Source organism: Hirundo rustica, chromosome 7 (genome assembly GCF_015227805.2).
Source record: "Hirundo rustica isolate bHirRus1 chromosome 7, bHirRus1.pri.v3, whole genome shotgun sequence".
Lineage (NCBI taxonomy): Eukaryota > Metazoa > Chordata > Aves > Passeriformes > Hirundinidae > Hirundo > Hirundo rustica.
The window spans coordinates 20,963,622-20,985,339 of NC_053456.1; the positions used below are offsets into that span (position 1 = coordinate 20,963,622).

Consider the following 21,718-nt stretch of genomic DNA (forward strand, 5'->3'; position numbering starts at 1 on the left):
AAGCTATGCCCTTCAAACCACTGCTCCTTCTTTGAATTAGTGCTGCTCACAAAAACCCAAGACAGAGACTATCTGCTTTCATGTTTCATGCACTGAGCTTAGGGATGCCCAGTGCAACCCCCAAAGTAAAGATTTAACCAGATCTAATTAAGTTATTAAAGAAATATTCAAGCAGATCTGCTTCTATTTCAAAAAACACACAAAATGTTGATGTGGCACCATCATCCAGCCACCTTTACTCTGCACTTGAATAACTCTGGAAGACTGATCATTTGGGAATGAAGCTCTAACTACTAGAACTGCATCCATAGAGGTCATGGGGCTAGGTGGCAGTAAAGAATGCTACAGGCACCTGCTAATACACTGGGGGCAATCCTGGTGAACTACAGTGAAACCGGTTATCCTTTGCAGACCCTCTGAGCAGCTGAAGGAAAATATTTTAGATAGCCACACTATTAGGGGTCCTGCAAACATTTTTGTATTAAACACAAGACATGGATCTGTACATACTCTCTGTATCTGCTCCTATCCAGCTCAAAGACATGGACGATGTGGATCCCACTGTGCCAGTCATCATGCTATACAACTATTTTCATTTGCGCTGCCACAAATAAAGAATTAAATATAAAAGTGGTACCTCTGGCATGAAATCTAGCTTTTGTTGTCAAGATTATTTCCTTGCCCAGTGACATAAAAGTGATCAGTATGCCATTATGTGGATAAAACAATTAAAAAGTTTCTCAGAACTAACTCTGTCATCTTGGACAGCAAAATTACTGCTGCAAGGAGCCACCAGCACATTTGTTTTCCTTATAATCAAATGCACCACCCTCATCAAAATGATAATTTGACAGGGATTTTTTTGTTCAACTCATGACAATTTATCCATGTCAGTATTTATTATCTTACTGTCATGAAAGCTCCTATGCAGACTGCCACTTCATTATCCATACATGAGTTTAAAAGAGTAGTTTGCCTGATCAGAAGTGCCAAGCAGTTTATCATTTTGTATTTGCCAAAATTATTTTGTAATAAGTCACTGGGTTTTTCTCTTAGAAAGCAACCTGTACTGAATGTTCTCTTAAAATATTAGATTGCCAATGCCTCTACTGGATTAGTACAGCTCACTGGTGTACAGTGCTATTTTTTTTTCAATTAAATGTATCTTGGAATAAAAATTTTGTCGAGTTGTAATGAAAACAACTATTAATTCTCAAACATATTTTCTATTTACCACCTCTGTAAATTTTCAGAAGTAATCACTTTTGTCCACTAATAAGAATATAAGCTGGAAAAGAGGGGATTTATTATTAACAAAGCACCAAGATTAGTAAGTGCTGAGTCTCGGCAAAAATCTGAACATTTTACATGCTAGTCTGGAAGAGTAACAAAGGCACAACAAAATTTACCAACAAGGGTATAGTCATGTAACGATACACAGAAGACTATTTTAGTGATGAGTATTTCAATTATGAGGGAATTTGATTTCTGGCTGCAGTTTTTTCCTTAAAATGTTAAGATATTCTGTCTGTAAAAAGTCTTCTTATGTTCTTCATAGAACATTTTCCTAACCACCACCAACCCTCAATATGTTCGCCTTTATATGATGCTGGTATGTACTTTGTAAACTTGTTTCTATCCCTTCTGTACGAATTTTTTCTGATCTACACCATCTGAGTTGACATCAACAGTCAGCAATACTCTTCTTGATACAGTGGTCTTTCTTGACTGGGATTTAACATCTTCTTTTATTTCTAATATCAGCCTGCCTTTGCAGGGACTCTACAGATATATGCTTGTGATTATGCCCTCCAGTTTCCCAGCTGTCAGGTGTTTTGTTTCCTTGCACTCCTCTGTCTGCATCTGAAGTCTCTAATCTCACACCTGCACTGCAACTTCTTTTGGACTCTGTCTTTGGTTAGCGTTTCCCCCAGCCCCAGATATCACCTCTTTTGACTTCAAAAATAAATCCCTCTAGTGTACACATGCCAACACAAAGTACTTCAGTTCCCTAACACCTGTACCTTTCAGTACATACATTCTCATCCTTTCTCTGACAGCTCTCTCTAGATCACTAGCTGAATATCATTGTGGCTGAAACAGAGCTGTTACTATCCTCACCCTTCTCTCTCTCCAAGTTAACATTGCACAAGGTCTCCTGTCATAATACAGCCACGCTGCCAGTTTCTCAAACATGTAGTTCATGTATCTTCAACTTAGACTTCTCTATAAGTCCTCTCCTAATAGCTATATGCAATAATTACAGAGCCTTGCTGCTTACTGCATGCGACAAAGTTTTTCCCAACCATTGATACAGATAAAAGTCTTCTCCAAGCTCTTACCATCTTGGTTTCTTCAAATTCTGCAAAATGCCATCCTGTTGGATGGTCAGATAGTAACACATATATGAGCTGCATATATGAGCTGCACTGCTCTCCATGCTTGGGAGGAGATTTTCAGAAATAATTGTGCAGGATCATGTTATCTTCAAATCCTTCCTTCAAAATTTCGTTGTGGTTAGCTGGGGTTTTTGGGTTTTTTTACCACTGTGTCAGTTAAATGCTGTGAAAACTGCTACGCTATGCTCCCAGACCTGCACTTCCATTGGGTCTTCTGCTCCGTGGTTACACCTACACTGCAAGGTCTTTGGAGCAGAGCCAGCTTCCTGTGTTTGTACAAACGCAAAGCCTATTTTATGACTAGGGCTTCTGGAGGACACCGACCAGTACTGCAAACCACAGCAAAGCATCAGTGTGGTAGGAGCAGCTGTCTCTGTTAGCGTAACTTTCCTTGCTGCAGAAGGGAGAGAACCCCAGCAGACCCTTCTCCCCACATTTGTCTGCTGCAGCTTCTCTAAACAAAACAGTGTCTGCTTGACTTGGAGGCATTTCTCCAAGGGACACATCAGTTTCTCACCCTTCAAAGTCCGTCTAGCAACCAACCAGCTCTTTCTTCCTCATCTGAGAAAGAACAAGGTAAAGCTTTAAGAGACAGAGCAAACAAAAACTGTCAAAACAAGCAGGGTTAGATGCAGAACCTATTACACTTAAAGGAAACGCTATATTTACTGTAATGGGCTTTGACAAAAGCCCCTGTAACAAAGAAAACCAGAAATTGGCCGAGTCATCTCAGTAAGAGGCAGAGCTCTTTTCCAGTCCCACCACTGCCTATCCAGCCATTCCCAGCCACCTGCTGGCAGTTCACACTCCCTCTCCAGGCTGACTTCCTGTAAAACTAACATATTCCAGCTGTTCTGCAGTCCCAGACCTTAACCCTTGCTTCCCCTTGCTAAATACTCACTGTCTTCCTCTGCATCCTCCTTTTCCAAAGGAATTTTGTGTCATGGTCTTTATGTGTGATGAGGCCTAAGAGGAAAGGTGAACTGTTTAGATTGCATAGTAAAAAACAAGCCCCAAATTGGGATCTTCATCCTTTGAATTCAAGCATGGGAACTCTGGAGGGGTGAATAAGATAAAAATAACAATCTCTTCTGGATCTGAATATTTTGCAATCACTTGGTATTTTAATTCTAATGAGAACATAAAAATATATTATAAACAGGCCTTAAGAATTTCCCTTTCAAATTTATATCTCAGGAATAAAATTATTCCTTGCCACCCAAGTTTTATATATATACTCTATCCATACTTTTCATATATATATGGATATAAATGCCCTTATTCTAATTCTGTAGGAAAACTGCTGCTTTGATTAAAAAGCAGATACAGCCTTAGTACTGTTGCCATGTGTTACTGGTCATCATGAGAACAAAGTCATGGAAAAAACCCTACAGTTTCTTTAGAAAAGCAAAAGAAAGCATTATTTTGATTTTACTAAACTAAACAAAAAAGTTTTAAAAGAATTTCATATGTGTCTTCCTGTCATACTCATAACCAGACACAGTATCAAGAATGAGTGCTTGTTCAACTCCACCTGTGCTTCCCTCCTGTTCGGGGAGGGGGTAAATAAGTTCATGCTGCCATTAATTCTTCAAGAAGGTTGTTTCACTTTGCTGCTTTTCAAAATGTATTTTTACATCCTCAGGTACTGTGTGCAGCCAGCCATTGCAACTGTTTCAGTTCAAGTGGAATCTGTCAGTAAGTCAAAGGCAGGGACATAATTCAGGTTCTAAAACGTGAATCTGGGAGAGAGTGAGGGTAAAATACTCACACTTCTGAAAGAAACCTCTCAGCAGTAGGAGGTTTACAATGACTGTAGAGACAGGAGGATAACATGGTAGCATGCATTTAAACCCACCTTGCATTCCAGCTGTTCACATACGAAGAGTCAATTCACAGTCTGCATGTTGTGTCTGTTTTGTGACAGGACATATCACAAAGACATCAGGTGAGAAACCTTTTTGCAGGACCAAGGTACTCTCAAATGCTTACACAAGGAAAGAAGCACTTGGGGCTGCAGTGAAAATATCCATGAGGGATAGCATTGACTTGCACCTTATTGGGGGTATTTACATAAGGCAAGACAGCTGTTAAAAAGGAGAAAGTTGATTCAGTGCTCTCTATAAGGACGTATGACACTTTGAGAAACAGCTTCATTTATTAAAAACAGCAAGGTTTTGGTGATCATCCTAACAGGAGGCTAAAGTACACCTAGGCCTACATCTGAACTTTCATATAGTTAAGAGTCCTTATCAATCAATAAAGTAAAAATGATTGGAATAACAGTTTTTATTACAGAGAACTAAAGCAACAAAATTAATTTCAATTTTAAATTTTTTTTTTTTTTTTTTTTTTTTTTTTTTTTTTTACTTGTATACAGTGGTAGATATCTACATTCTCAATCTTTATGAATATTTTTTACTTACATATTACTTGTAAGGGAATCAGAAGCTGTACAGCATGAAAAGCAACTAGAGCATATCCATAGGAAGTACTTCAACAGATAGATATAGAGAAAGAAGAATAAAATGGATTACCCTAAAGCATGCAGAAATTGGTTCAGAAATGTTTCGAAATTTTGCAATTGAATTCTGAAGGCAAATATGTGAAATCCTATGCAAACAACAAAAAAAACCTGTGGGTGAGGACTAATCTTCTCTATTGAGCCTATATCCAGAGGTTTTTCTCTGCCCTGTAAGATGCTAAACAATGAGATATGGAATATAATTTGAACATTTATTTCTAGATCACATATAAAACCTTGGTGCTTTTTGACTTTTGTAATTTGTGGGGCTTAGGTCTTGCCTCTTAAGTTCTCTAAATTAAGAGTCCATCTGAAACTTTTCACTAAGATATGAGCACCCTGTGAAAGAAGAGAGCCGGGAGTGTCTGTCAACCTAGAACAGTCGACAACTGACTTTCAAGACAGCTAAGATGGTAGGCACAAGAAGTTTGCTACATGCTTCATTTGAAGATGCTAAAATTGTATGTCTGAAGAGTAGAAATTTGAGGAGTATTGATTTTAATTCTGAGTTCCGAATCTCCCCAATTTATTTTTGTATTTGACTCTTTAGGGAGACTTATAGGGAAAATGAAAACATGAGTTTCCTACTTAAACTTCTTTTCATGTAAAGTGGTATGCCAGTAAAATAGCCTTCAATTTCCACACCTTTAAATGACTGCTGGAAGTCCAAGATATGGGGACACAGGGCAAGAGATGTAACTGTCTGTTCATCGAGTAACTGGTGACCTTACTCTAACCTGTGTCTATGTCAGGGATTTTATATATATATATATATATATATATATGACTGCTGGAAGTCCAGGATATGGGGACATGGGGCAAGAGACATAACCGTCTGTTCATTGAGTAACTGGTGACCTTACTCTAACCTGTGTCTATGTCAGGGATTATATCTTTCTAATATAATGTACAACAATAACATTTAACAGAGATGCTTTAGCCAGCTCTTGCTAAGCAATGTATCAACCACCAAGAGCAAAAGCCAACGCCAACCAGTCTTTACAAGCTGCTAAGTAAGATGTTTAGAAGTATTTAGAAGATGCAATCTCTAGGCTAGCTGGCAATTTCTGAAGATATTTTCTAATTTTTTCCTTACTCAGCTTCAAATGGTGATTTGGCCAGCTGGAACCCAGGGGCATATATGCTTCATTACATACAATATTTTGTCAGTTGGAGCTGATTTTTTGCTAACGTACAGATGGACACAGAAAACTTTCAAAGACCTTACAAATATATTGTTTTAAATGTAAATACCACTCTGGTATCATTAATAGCCATGCTAGCTTGTTTCTCTTAGCATTCTACACCTTATACGACAATAATCCCAGGGCTTTATTCTGCCTGATATAAATTTTCATTAAGGTTGCGGAGGGCTCTTTCTGTCTTTCCTGACTGATTCAGGTTTAATTGGCCTCTAAGGATAGTAAGCTGTTTCACGGTTCTTTCAGGATCTGTGTTGCTCCTCTGCTTCTTTGCCAAATATTTTTTATTTCATCTAGCAATTTGTTTATATCAGCCTCTTTTCTCCATTTTTGCTGCCAAAGCTGCTACATTTTTTCTCTCATAATGTAAGCATTCTCCTCCATCAGTGTTCTTGGAAGAAACACCATTTTTTAGGTAGCTCCACCTTTTCTTTCAAAGTCTATAATGTTATGTCCTAAGAAAAGACTTAGAAGAGTTTTTTCTATTTGCCTCTATCCCAGTCTAAGCGGATCTCTGTAATAGGTGTGCGGGCTGACCATGCCATTTAACTTCTTTCCAGCAAGGCCAAACTGACTATGAGGAAGCTGGAATATAATTGATAAGACAGAGACAGGATGAAGAAAATAGAAAACCAAAAAAACCCTATTACATAAGAAATTCAAAATCATAAACAAAAGTACTTTCTTTCTCTTTCTTAATAAGCACATAACATTCTTGGAACTTTTTTCTTTCCACAACTCTTGTACGATTTCCTTCAAACGAAACTAAGAGTTTTGGTATCCTTCTATATTTTCCTGATTTTTCATTCTCTTCTGTGTGGATATAGAAGCCTCCATTTCAGCAATATTCTATTTCAATAAAGACTACTGAATCTATTACTTGCTTGCCATACCTCTAATTGTGCTTTTATAGTTTCGGAAACAGCCCCATTCTGCAGCAGTAATTAGCAGATCTCTAAGCTGGTAGCTCAGAGACTGGCTGTCTTTGTAGCCAGTACACCCCTGCTCCTCTATGCAGCTTTATTTATTTAACATATTTCCAGCCATAAGGTTTGAAGCAGTCAAAGTCATCTCTTTTTTCATAGGCGGGCACAACTTTCATATTAACGGCCATTCTATACAGCTGTGCACTCAGAGAGCCAAGCTAGGCCTGAGATGGATTCTGATTTTTCACAGATGACACTTGGTTTTTCAGTAAAGCAAACCCCAAATTTTGAACCATGACATCCTCAAATATGTTCACATGTTCATGTCATATTCTGATGTTCAAAAGTCTTTTAAAATGGAAGAGACAACTGCTTCAGAATTCGGTGAAGCTCTGAATAGTAACAGCAGAAATTTTATTAAAAGAAATCTAGCAAAAGTCAATAAATGCACCATACAACATTTATGTGTAAGAATTAAAAATTGCTCAGAAAGGCAAAAACAATATCCTCTTTATATTTTCTACAACAGGGAGGGAGAAAAGACAGGACTCTAAAGAGATAAAAGGGGAAATAAATAATAGGGAAGAGATAGAGAAATAAAATGTAAAGACAGAGAGCTGACTGTCAGAGTGTGCTTCTGATCCAAGTGTTGTGGATGCTTCCATTAAAGCCGCTGTCTCAAGTTAATAAACACCTTGAATTAAAGTCTGCATCTCCTAAACATCCAGGGGGACAAGATTCCACCACAATCTTTGAGATCAAATGAAGTAACTGTATAGACTGCCATTAGCATGCTTTCTGTAGTCCTTCTTGAAACCGAAAGAATGAGAGAGAATAGAACTAAAAAACTTAACAATTTCATGCAAGTATTCATGCTTACCTGGCTGAAGAGAATCAGGAAAATATATACTCCTAGCTCAGGTACTTGTTTGTAGCCTGTCTTAGACCTTTCTGTTTTCTTTCCTTAGCACATACAAAACTTCCATGCTTCAAGAAGTAGGGATCTAAGTTAACAAGCAATGATAAACAACAAAGCTTCACATTACCTCACAATCTTCAAATGCAATACCCATTTTTCAACCTACTTTTGAAGTCATGGGATTGTAAATACATATTTCACTTGCCTGCTATGCACAGGTCATCTGCACACACTAAATGGACATATCAAAACATGTGCTGTCAAACAGAAACTAAAGGAGAAAAGAGTAGAAAACTTTTGACCTCTGTGGCGTTTTCCAGTTATGCTCCTTCAAGTGTTCCTGAGATTAAGCACAGGTTAAAATATACTCAAAGAGAGATGTCAGTTTAAATTGCTATATGGGATCACTAAATGTACTGAACACTGCACTTGAAAAACAAATCACATTTTGCATACACACACCAGTCTTTAAACATTCAGACTGCACACTGTTTATATATGACATGCCAAGTGTGGGGGGGAGGATTGGTGTTAATTTTTTAATAACTTAGATAACTATTAATTTTTTAAAAAAATTTATAATCCTTCACAGCTGTGTACATGCTGTGGTTCTGAAATCTACAATCTTCTTGCAGTATTTGGTGCTCAATTTTAAAACTAGTCTGTTTCTAAAGTATGAGAAAAGTCATGAACATTCAGAGAAAATTTAGAGCCTTTACTCAAAATAATAAAAATGTTTCACCTGACTTACTTTTTATGGTATAATGCTGAACCAAGCTTTAATGTGGCAATCCCTTTATGAGTTTTGTCATAAAACTTAACAAAACAAAAGAATATTGAGTGTAAGCAATAAATTCTTTATGAATTTGTAATCCTTATTATATATTTTTATAGAAGTGAGACTTTACTTGTATAGGCTTTATTGCATGAAATTATATAGATGGGATAATGCAGTCTTGAATAAATTTTGAAACCTCTGCAATGACTGGACAAGAGAGATTCACAAATAGCTTTTTTTACCTTAACATTCCCAGCTGTAAGGATCCCTTGAAGTGACATCAGGCCAGCTAATTCTGCCCCCTTTTTACGTGTTCAGCATCAAGAACAGGGCCCTCAGTTTGTTTTTTCACACACTGTCTCACTCATGAGCAGGACAGAACAAAGTTTTGACAATTTCTACCCCAAAGCTCTCTGCCTTCCAGAAACAGACAGGAAACATCTGTTGCTCTTGCTTGACGAGGCAGGAGGAACAAAGAGTCTTCTAAGAAATTTGAAGAGCTGCAGAAGAGACAAGTATTAAGGGCGGCTGAAAACAAAGGCAGTGAAGGGATTATCACTGGAAAGTGACAGTTCACCTCCCTTACTCTGCTCCTGAAGTTTGAGCTGTCCACGCTTATTCCCACTCACTGAATGGGAAAACTGTAACATTTGCCACATCCTTCAATCCTCCTGCATTTCCAATATTTTTTATAGCTACTTCTATCTCTGAGGATTGTTAAGACTTTCAGGGAATCTGGAAAACACCCCTCACTCCAAATCTCAAATGAGCAAATATAAAATTGGTCACATAAAAAACTAATTAGCACAACGGAAAATGGAACTATTTTAATTCTTCAGGTAAATACTGACTGAGGAGGTAATTTTTTTTTTAAGAAAATGTAAGAAAAGAACCAAAATTACATTAAGAATTAATATAGTTTTAAAAGGTGTTTTATTTACAGAAAAGGCTTGAATAGCCCCTTTGGAAGCATTTCAAGCTGTTAAAAAATTATGTGTTTAGGACATATTACACATAGTAAAAACAGCTACAAATGTACATGGAAAAATTATTATTAAATCCCATTATCTCAGGCAGCAGTTTTGGCACAGATAACCCCAGACAGAACTCTGATGGAAGTCAGGAACACAAGGCTGTGACACCTGTGACCACCTATGATGTTCGGCCAGTGTGCTGCCATGCCAGTGAGACGTGAGGCAGCGTCACTTAAAGGCTGCCAATGCCATACGGTTGCACCCATGCCCATGCTTGCCTTTTTCCTTCCCAGCAGGACCTGGGCAGCCCTTAGGGTTGGTCCCCAAAAGCAATAATGTTACTCAAACTGTGCTCCGTGTGCGTGTCAGTGTGCACAGGCCTGTGGCACCGCTGAGCTGTGGAGATGAGTGGGGTCTGTGGGCCCCAGAGAGCTGTGGAGATGGGGGGGGTCTGTGGGCCCCACAGAGCTGTGGAGATGAGCGGGGTCTGTGGGCCCCACAGAGCTGTGGAGATGAGTGGGGTCTGTGGGCCCCACAGAGCTGTGGAGATGGGGGGGGTCTGTGGGCCCCACAGAGCTGTGGAGATGGGGGGGGTCTGTGGGCCCCACAGAGCTGTGGAGATGGGGGGGGTCTGTGGGCCCCACAGAGCTGTGGAGATGGGGGGGGGTCTGTGAGCCCCACAGAGCTGTGGAGATGGGGGGGTCTGTGGGCACCGAAGAGCTGTGGAGATGAGCGGGGTCTGTGGGCACCGAAGAGCTGTGGAGATGAGCGGGGTCTGTGGGCCCCACAGAGCTGTGGAGATGGGGGGGGTCTGTGGGCCCCACACCCACCACCCTGGACCATCACAGGACGGCCACAAGAGCCATGGAGACCAGCCCTCCCCACAGCAGGGAAACAAGGCCTGTGGGGCTGGGCAACTGAGAGATAACCGTTTCCTCAGACAACAAATAAAACCAACATGCAAAAGAGCCACAGAAGTGAAGACGCAAGCAAGCCTGATGCTGCCACAGGACCAACCCATTCTCCTGTACTTAGTTCCTAAGATACACATAATCCTTGTACTTCAAATGAAAGGATTTAGCCAAAACGTGGCTCAAGCAGCACAGTTCAAGCTTCAATGCGTATCTGTTTTTCTCCATCATAAATCGCCTATAGTAGTGCACATTCCAGACACAAGTTTCATTAGTCCTCAAGCAATAGTGCATATTATGGCAAATCTCAGACTAGCATGTAGGCTTCTGCTGGGATTATGGTATATAAGACCTAGCAGGAAAATTACAAGATAGAGAGGTGTACAGGTCAGTAAAGAACCAAAAGGCAGTAAGGACTGCTATGAAAGCATCGTGAATGTCAAAAAGCTTTATGCGGCTCCCATTTTTTTTTTTCTGAGTCCACTTTCCTTGCTTTATTGCATCTTGTCTGACTCATCAACAGCCCCCCTCAAATGGCTGCAGTCACACTTGTCTGGAACCCATACTCCAGGTTTCACTGAAACACCATGGATTAGGATCCATAAACTATATTCTCTTACTATTGTGTGTCTCCACTGCGTTCTGCAACCCTGCTCCAAGAATCACTTATCCAGCTCATCTGTTCCTACCTCTTTCCCACCATCCTCACTTTGTCCTCGTTCACAAGTCTTTCTACCAGCCCACAAGAGCCACTCTTTTCTTACCTGCTTGTTCTGTGTCTGGTACAGGCTGCTTCTTACCAGGTCATGTACCTCAGCTCTTCTTATCCACTCCCCCATGCTGCTCTTGAAAAGTATAGCAAAGTGCTGCCAGACAGCCCTGTGTCTGTTTCAACCACACTTGAACATTACATGTTTCTTCAGGCAAGGCTATAGCTGAGGTCCCAATAGGGAGCCAATGTTTACATACTAAGGGATAGATCTGTGCCAGATTAGCTTGAGCTCAACACCTGTGAAACAGGCAAAGAGTACAATCAGAAATAGCAGGAGCTCAGAAAAGTAGAAGGTCCCAGTGCAGGATGCAGCCAAGCTAACAATGTAAGACATAGCTACTACCCTTTCAGGAGCCATCATTTTCACCCCTAAACCTTCTGGCAGTACCATCTGTAGTACTAGAATCAACAGTCTAGTACCTTCTTCTAGAGTGAAGAATGCCTGACAGAATAAAAGTCTCCAAAACCACAATGGCAGAAGCAGTAAGATCTTTTTGTATCCTACTATTTTCTTGACGTACTGATAAAGATTCACGCAGTGGCCTCGACAGGGACGGAAATCAAGAATCAATTTAAGCAGTAAATGTAGAACAATCCCATCTAATATCATCATGTCTCCACCACAGGATAATCACACACACAGATTCCCATTGATTTTCCCTTCAAAACTGATGTCTTTTCTTCAGATAGCAAGATAATGGAGTAGATTGTTACATTCTCCAGTGTTTGTCTGACAAATCAAAACATGTGCTGAAGGAAGAAAAACATCCAGTTAGGAAGCAACTGTGATGAAGTAGCCATTTGTGGTGTTTGTGCATAAATGATAAATAAAATTCTGTGAATACCTTACATAGCGGAGTAGGTTCCATAGAAAGAGGAGGGAGAACTTAAGAATGTGGGTAGGTGGGTTAACCAGCGTATGTGAAAATCAGGCACTCCTTTAGATAATGTAAAATTTCAGTGATATTTCAGTGATGCCTGGTACCCAACTCAACCATCTCTCTGATGGTTCTTTTCTTCTCAGGGGTCACAAGATTCTTACCTGAAAGACCTTTACAGAGAGAGGTGTGTTGGATCATGTGATACCACTTACTAACTAATTTTTACTGTTTGAAAATTATTTGCTATGGTGATCTGTCAGCCTGTAATATTGGTAAAAGTATTGTTCTTCAACAAGTTTTCTAGAAAATGCAGCTATGTTGCAAGGTATATACAGAAGTAAATTTTGTTGTATCTGTAGACATGCCAGGAGCATGGTGAAGATCTGACCTTTGGGAGGCCATAAGAAAAGCAGTGCTCAAGCAACAAATAGTTCTAAATCTTGCTTTGGAACCTTTTCCTGGTGGTGTCCATTTCACATTGAGCTCAAAATCTGCGTAACTGAGTCTTCTGACAGAAGAGAATGCATAGCTGGGGAAGAAAGGTTATTTCCTTGCAGGTAATTTTCATAGCATTCCTCTGCCAACTCAGCAATAGTAAGGCTTGAGAAGGGTACCAACTTGTCCAAACAGAGGCTTGTACAGTGTCAAGATGCCAAAGGGAGCTCTGGAATTACAGAGGCTGTTTTGAGTCAGAAATGGTTTGGGGTTTTTTTTCCCTTAGTTCCAAGATGAAAGAAGGAATTGTTTGTAAAATGGTTTGTAAAAAATGCTTCCTTTTGATACAACCTTTTAGAAACTAGAGCACAGAACAACCTGATGCCAACCACTAGTACCCCACTGTTGTAGAAAATAGCTCCTATCCCTGTCTTGTTAAGTCAGCCATTATCATCTTCTGCCCATTTTTACAGTACATGCTCCATACACCCAGTGTTAATGGTAGTGGTAAAAATCTGGAGGAAAGACAGCCAGCTCATTAGTTCTTCACCTAAAGAAGCCAAGAACCACACTTGATAGGTGACTATTAACACCTTTCCTTCATTCCCCAACACCCAGAAAAACTTGTGAGAGAATGCATCAGAGCTTTCCTGAAGCCATTGGCAAGGCTTACCTTACTGATTCCAGCTGCTTAAAATACCTCAAACCAAGGCCTGATATTTCTTTTACAGACAAGCCCAAAAAAGTGTGCTGCAGAGTCACTTGCCAGAGGAAAATCTGTACCATCAGACCAGAAATCTGGCTCCTCACAAGTCTTTCAGTGATGATGATATTGTACTTAGTCATATTGCTCCTTGACCTGGTAAGTAACAATGATTAAAAGCTCTTGTTCTCTGCAAGAATCAGTGTTAGTTTTCAACTTGCAAGGATCAAACCATTAGTTCATTCAGGAACACAATACTGAGATTACAGCAAGTGTATGTACAGGCCTCTCAAACTCATGCGCTCTTGCAGACTCAGTTTTAAGGTCTTCTTAATTAGTCATTACACAAGACTGCAAGAGGGAAAAACCAACCAAGGATCTAAAGGCTACTATACCAAGAAACCATACAAGCCTGACATGAAAATAGGTAGGTAAAATGATACAGACTGTACCAGTAAGAAGCAAGAAGCACATCAAGCAACCATTGTCAGGAATCCACGAAGAACTGGAAGGCATTCTACAAAATGCACACTTTTGCCTTGGTATCACATGAATGCCTAGGGGGCCAGAAGAGGCCATGAGGTAGCAGCACTGCTAGATACACCGAAGATCTTTGCCCTGGAATTGAACAGGGAGCTTTCAGAAATTACTGTCCCACAACACAGACACTATGGCTGTGAGCCATTAGGCAGACAGCCCTTAGGCTGCAGGCTTTAAATGAGACTTCCAGAATTACTTTCATCCAAAACATTTACCTTCTGAAGCTTAACAACAACATTTCTTTTTATAAAATGTGCTACCCAAACACTAATTGAAGTAACCACTTGATGCAGTGAGCATAAAAGCTCTGAGAAATAAAGCATCTCATCTTCAGCAGAGACATCAAAACACATTCATCCACAGATGAACATCAGTGAAAGTGTCATTCCATAAAACTTGTGAAATGCAGTTTGAATAAGGAAATAGCCCTCTTCCCTCCCACTTAAAATAATGCACTAATACAGCTACTGATGGCTAAGAGATGAGAAACTGAACCTAAGTATTAGAAATGTACTAATACGCTCTGTATACTAAAACAGCTTTTGAAAACCAAGTCCATTCACCTGCCGAACAGAGTATGTTAATATTGACAACATCCATGGAACACTGCAAGTCTAAGCAGAACTGTCTTCCCTCAAGCTGCTGCTCTCATCCCAACCAATTTCATCCTTTCATTTTATTAAACAGATGATTAAACTGATGGTGAATTAACTCCCTTTTCTCTGTACCTGTCAGTTCTGTTGCTCTGAATCTCTCAAAGATTTGCATTAATTCTTTTTTCCACCTAACTGCAAATTGAGAAAATCTTTCCAACGTGACTTCCAGTTCTCATTTTTCTATGCTGAACTTTGCCTGGTTTATCCTACATTATCCTGGTCTGTCCTCTGTCATGTGATACTCCAAACTTCACAACTAAAAGCTTTTCACTTTCATTTGAGCATTATATACAGCCATTACTCACTTTAATCTCATAGTTCTCACTTAGTCACAGCTCTTATTAAATACTCCACGTACTGTGCATGTGTCAGAGGACTTAAACGCAGCCCATAGGATGGGGCCTACATATTCTTCATGCTCTGCCAGCATGAGAGCAAAACATCCCCACTACACCACCACAGCACATTCGTGTCCATGCACATACAGGTGGGGGTTTGTGAGCAAGGAGCTGGAAAATTACCATCTCTGTGTCCACAGGGAAAGAAAACAACATTTCTGCTTCCCACCACCTACTGCAAAATAATAAAACATCTCAGGCTATCAAGACATATTATGAAATTACACCTTGTTAGTTAACAAGAAGCACAGTAAACTCAAGTCAAAAGAAAAAAAAATAGTGTTTTATTAACTACCACACTGTTATAATACACCTTAAACGTACAATAAGGTAGCCTTTAAATTTGAGGTGGTTTTAAGAATAACAAATGAACAGATTTCCAAATGTTTGTAAATAGGTGAACTGCAGTAATTATTGTTGTACATTTTTTGAAAATGGTATAGCACTTACAGACTGGCTATATAACTTCATTTTGTACATTTTCTATAATTGAAAATATAAACAGTAATTAAAAAATAAAAAGAAAATTCAGCATAATAAAAAACATATATGTTTATCAGTTAAATGTACTGGATACATACAATTTTTAAGGGAAGAAGCAAAAAAGGAAAGATGGCTGATATTTAAATGCAGATTGACTAACCAAAAACTAAACAACAAACAAATAAAAACCTCATAACCCCCCTAATTCACTATGACTATATCCATATGTTTGGGAGTACTGTCAATACGGAAGTGATTTTTCTTTTATATTTGCATATGTTATATTTTACTGGTAATTTACATGATGGCTTTTAGGCCCTGGCATACAGATGTTTTTTTGAAAAAGGTTTAATAAAAATCACTGCTGAGACGCAATACACCTTATTTTTGGTCCTCCAATGTTGAAAAGAAGGGATATACTTCACTGTAACATCTGCCTTACCACCCAAATGCTTCAACCTATACATATTTATTTTTCTTAACATTTTAAGCTTTTTAAACATTGGTTATATTGCCCACCTTGGTTATTGAAAGAATATTAACAAGACATCATTTTGGCAAATTAAATCTTAAACATGGCTTTTCAATAGGATTTAAAAGGTGACTATCCCTAGAGTTCCATGTTAAAATGTAGTTTGCAAAATCTTACAAGAGTAATGCTTAAAATATTGTACATAGTTAACCTAATTAAAATAATTAGCTTCAAAATGACAAGTTGATGAGCTAAGTAAAGCCTACACTATGTAACATTTGCTTGGAAACTTGATTTGTCAGTTATGCATAATAAAAATTCCAGTCATCAAGAAAATTACAAAATTTCTTTTATCATAATGTGATTTCTTCTCACCCATCAACTTCTTTTATCTTACAATAGATAAATACCAACATGTTCTCATTTTTTTTTACACTAAACCACACAGGATTGATGCATTTGGTTAGACTACCATTTCCATCGTTAAATTCTTTTTTTTTTTTTTTAATATAACTTGGTAAAATTTCTTCTCTTCTAGATTCCAAAAGTACCTACAAAACCCATGCAATTTTACCATTTTAATATACTATGGAATATCATACAAAGTAAGGCATTTCAGTGTCATGTATAACCAAGTTACTGTCAATCCAAAAATTTTTGCACATCAATAAAAAGATATCTAAGAACTTAGGAACAATATTCTTCTCACTACTGTATAAAAATAACCACAATTAATAGGTATCTTGTGTAATATTTACTCCATTGTCTCGTTTCCTGTAACTGTGACAAGCTGTAAAGGTATTTCAGTGTTGGTAAGAATATCCTGATTGCTGGTGCCAGATGTATTAACAGTTCCTATTCCTGAAACAGAACCTTGTTGAATATTTGCAAGGATAAGTGTTGTTCCTCCCGCAGTAATCAAAGTATCATCAGGTGTTGCTTCTACTGATGTCAGCACTGTACTGCTAGAGTGAATACCTTTTTTATTCTGATGTGTTTTAATGTGTTTGGCAAGATGGTCACTTCTCATAAAGCGTTTTGAACATTCTGGACAGACAAATTTCTTCTCACCTGTCAAAGAAGAAAAAAAAAAATATTCAAGAACTCTAAAAATTAAACTTAGACTTACTGCTTTTTAGAGTCAGAATTGTAACAAGAATTATACTGAGGCAGAAAGCGATCCAACATGATAAACTTATGTGTTACATTTCTTGACAGCCATACAAATCCTTCATGTAAGAACTGATTTAATTTTCTGTGTGTCACTGAGTTTGGGGAGATCTTCAGGCATGCTAGAGAACATAGCCATCTAATTCCTCAGGCTGCTAAGTTTCATTGCAATTACTACCAATAAATAACTTCTAGGAGGAGAACAAAATCTATCAAATGGTGGACAGGGAAGACTGTGTGACCTAGAGAAGAATCACACTTGAGACTGACACACAAGATCATAGGGTAATTCAGGTTTGAAAGGACCTCTGAATGTCTGTGTCTGATCTCTTTCTAAGCAGTCACCTACGAGATCAGATCTGGTTGCAAACGTTTAAGGACCGAGACTGCAGGAACTCTATGGGCATCCTCATCCAGTGCCTGGCTATTCCTACAATTAAAAAGGTTTTATTTATAGCTGTTCTCAGCCCTTCTTATTTCAACATACATCTGCTGTCTATTATCCTTCAATCAATACACCATCAGGGAAAGTAACTGCCTTCTTAAGGGCAGCCTTTGCAGGTAACTAAGCTCTGCCCTGCCATTACTGTTCTCTTTGTGCATCTGAGTCCTACAGCCTCTTCTCGCAAGGCAAATGTTCCAGCTTCCTGATCATCTTGGTCACTCATTATGAACTCAATCCTGCCATCAATGTCTTTCTTATACTAGGTGCTGGAAACTAGATGCCATATTCTATATGCAGTCTAACCAGAAGAGGGAAATAATCCCTGTGACCAGCATCTTTGCTTCTATTGAGACAGCTCTGGGCATTGTTGCTGCTGGCCCTTGATCACATTCCACTTGACTATCAAGATTCCCGGGTACTTTTTAGTAGAGCTGTTTCCAACCTCTCCATGCTTAGCCTGTGTTACCCTAAGTAAGTTAATTCCATCCCAGGTGTAGTACTTTGTGACTATTCTTGCTGAATTTCCTCCGATTCCTGTTAACTCATTCCTTCAGCCCCTGTCCCTCTGAGCAGCAGCCTTGCCACCAAGTGAATTGACTGGTCACCCCAGTTTGGGGTCATCCACAAACCTAAGAACGTTAACAGAAGAACTCTGTTGATTCCTCCAGGTCAATGATAAGGATTTTAAAAGAGGTCAAAGGACAGATCCCTGCAGTTCTCTACTTCCACTGGTAGGCAGTTACACTAGGAGCTATTAACCAACCATACCCTCTGAACTGGATCATTCAACTCGCCTTTTTTTAAAAACCATCAGCCTGTCCATCCAGACAAACTGTAATATCCCAGCTTGGATTTAGCACCCAAAATGCCTACACAAAAGCACACCATTAAGAAAAATGTGGCATATTTTTCAGACATCCAAAGACATTTTTCTAAGCAATGTAAATGCTGATAAGCACAAAAAATATTTTTCTATGGGTTTCTCAAATACTATGATTCTAAAAGGTAAACATCCTGTTGAATGCAAATATGGATTTAGTTTGTAAGAAAATAGATAAAACAGACAACAGATTTTAAACTAACTGCTCCTTGATAAGGTGGAATTATCTACCTTAATTTCTTTTCTTTGTTATAGACAGGAGAAATGTGAACCTGATTGGTGGTCTAACTATGAAACTAGAAGATGTAAAATGATGCACCATCTCATGCTCTTCTTTGATTTTAGGAACAATATCTAAACCCCAGGCCGCCTCATCCTCTTTTTTTTTCTTATTGAAGTTTTAAGATAGAAAAAGAGTTATAATTTGGTTCAAACAAATGAAATGGATTGCTGAACCTGAATCAAAGTATTCTGATTAAGCTACATTAAACATTAGCTTAAATGTCAGTTCTGAACCAAGAGGTGGCTGTTTTATCTCCTCAGACCTACCAAAGATTCCAAAGTGTATAAGTATCAATACGATTTAGCTGATTTTAGGAAAATCACACTGCATTAAAATAATCCAATTCAAGTATCTGTTCTCCCCTTAAAAGCTATTTATCCAAGCTCAGCCCATAGCACTCCTTAAGTTAAATACACCAGAATCAAAGACTGGAAACCTGTGTGCGTTCTTCGGTGTCGCTGGAGCTCATCACTGCGAGTGAACCTTTTGCCACAGAACATCCAATTACAAACAAATGGACGCTCCCCAGAATGCCAGCGGAGATGAGCTCTCAAATGTGAGGTTTTCCCATATACTTTGCCACATCCTGGTATGTGACAAATGTGTTGCTTCTTTTTTCCCAAGTTGGAGCCTCTGTTTAAAAAAAAAAAAAAAAAAAAAAAAAAAAAAAAAAAAAAAAAAAAAAGAGAGAGGGAGAGAGAAAGAGAGAGAAGTTATTCATTCTAATACATTCCTCTTAAATACTGGTCATATACATACATGGGGCTACACATCTGCAAACTAACCCGAGCAGCTTCACATTTTAAATACAACTGGATTCCAGTATACTCCATAAGAAGCTGGGAATAAATTCTATAATGCTATCCCAACTCCACAGAAAACAATAAATTCAGCTGTGTGTGAAATGTATGTAATAGAAGGATAATCTTTAAGAAGCATACATGTATATGAAGTTAGAAATACAGTTATTACTGCAGTTTGTACCACTTTGATGCTGAAATGCCCATATTTTACATTTCTCCAAGTTTCAGGTTTTTACCATATCAAAGGTAGTTTTGACAAAGAAAAATACAAACTACTGCAACTGCCAAAATGGACACCGGAGACTTTGGCAACTGGGTAGAGAACAGATGGGACTTTTGGCATCTTGGGGGAACCTGAGAATCAGTTTGGGGTTTGAAGACAAGCATACTAACCTGAATGCTTTCACTAAAGGAGGTGGAAGCTGATCTTGCTGACATTTAAATAGATTCCTTGGATTTTTAGTTTAAAAAAGAAATCCATCACAATGAACACAGAATTCACGGATAGTATAATCCAGACTAAGCTTGATGCTTAATTTAAGATGCTGTCTACTGAAATGGCGGGTGATCAGGGGAAGCACCTGATAACGACAGCCTAAATTTTTTTATTTTTTTTTTTTTAAATCAGATCACAAGAGATAGATAAGAGAAGACCCAGAGAAAGATCAGTCTGGCCAGTGCAGGGCATCATGATTGATTTTAGCCAATTTAAGTGTTTGCTACTGCTGAAAGGGACACTTGAGAGAATAGGTCTGGCTGACAACACATCTATATGAATGGTAAATGCTGGTACAAGGGTGGAGATTGGAAAATGCAGCCAGGCATCAGGCCACCTTATTCATCAGCAACGTTAACTTGGAACACCTTAAGTGGATTCTGAAATCACAGTCTTGGGTGCTCCATCCTCCATGACTGATTATACAATTTTGAGCTGCCTCCCCAGGGCAATTTTTTTTCTTTAAACTGGGTGCTTTAGCTTCTGGTTTACATTTAATGAAGGTTCAGGCTAAAGTGCATACAGGCTTCAAGGAGCTATCAATAGCCACAAGTATTTCTGAACATGCACAAAAAGGAACTCTAAAACCTCACAGTACCTGAAACATTAGAGACAGTCCAGAAAAGTAAGGAGATAAAATCCCATTAAGTCCTAGAAAATGTTTCTATAATTTCTCAATATAGAGCAATCTTCAGTGTTTCATTAGTAATTTTGTCCCAGAAGATAAAAACATCACTTGTACCTACTAATTATTTGTCATGACAAATGCAAGTTTTGATTTCAGAACAAATTCCATGGCAGAAGAAGCAGAGTCCAGAAGGCTTTTGATCCCACTGCAGCAGGATAATCATCTGAGGACATCCTCACACCTTCTCCAAATAAACTCTATTGTCTTCCCTTCCACAGTAGTTAGTACAAATATTTTGTAACTTGGCATGATATAGTACACAAATTGGATGAAATCACATCAAAACTCCCTCAGAATAATGTTAATATTCCTAAATCAATAATTTGAAATGGCTTCATTGCACCTTTAGTCTAGACTGAAAGAAACCAAGGTTCAGCTCATGGTCATTGTTTTGCACAGAAGTAACACATAATTTTAAGCACCTCACCTAACTAGTGACAGAATTCCCTAGCAGACTCCAAAGTTCCACATGAGAGGAAAGTTGAAGATCCACAGAATGAAACCCACAAGACTACTGTGAATTAGCAACTAAGTGTATTTATTCTACAGAACTTCCTATGGGCATCAGCACGTCTGCTTCATGTATGCACTAAACTGACAGGATACAAGACAAATTCCACCTGGACACTTTGCAGCTGTGACAGTTTGGCACTATAGCCTAACACATCATGCTAAGAGGCCTTTCTTGCTGCACTGGCCAATAGTGAGCATCACTGAATAGATGTGTATGACTCCAGCCTACTCCTTGAGTGGAGTCTTAAAAACAATTAATATGAAAGTATTTCCATGGTACATTTTAGCTTTACAAAGATTAGAAATTACGTTTCTCAATAACCAGACTGCCACAGTTTCAGCAGAAAACGCCTTCATCCACTGAGAAACTGCACTTTATATTAAGCAGTATTTCCAGCAATAACATTAAGTATTTCATGGGTAAAACACACACTTATTAATTACTTTATGAATGTGGTTTTTAGAGT

The 21,718-nt window shown here is 38.6% G+C and overlaps 1 protein-coding gene across 2 annotated transcripts in view; it reads right to left on the reverse strand.

Annotated features, from left to right (window-relative positions):
- Nucleotides 1–15,279: 15,279 nt before the first annotated feature.
- Nucleotides 15,280–21,718, reverse strand: part of SP3 (Sp3 transcription factor) — a 34,611-nt gene continuing 28,172 nt past the window's right edge. For both annotated transcript variants that reach the window (XM_040069695.2, XM_040069696.2), the window contains 2 exons: nucleotides 19,188–19,384; nucleotides 15,280–17,044 (listed from right to left, as the gene is read on the reverse strand). In XM_040069695.2, coding sequence (XP_039925629.1) covers nucleotides 16,728–17,044; nucleotides 19,188–19,384 — 514 coding nt within the window. In that variant the 3' untranslated portion in view covers nucleotides 15,280–16,727. The remainder of the gene's footprint in view (nucleotides 17,045–19,187; nucleotides 19,385–21,718) is intronic.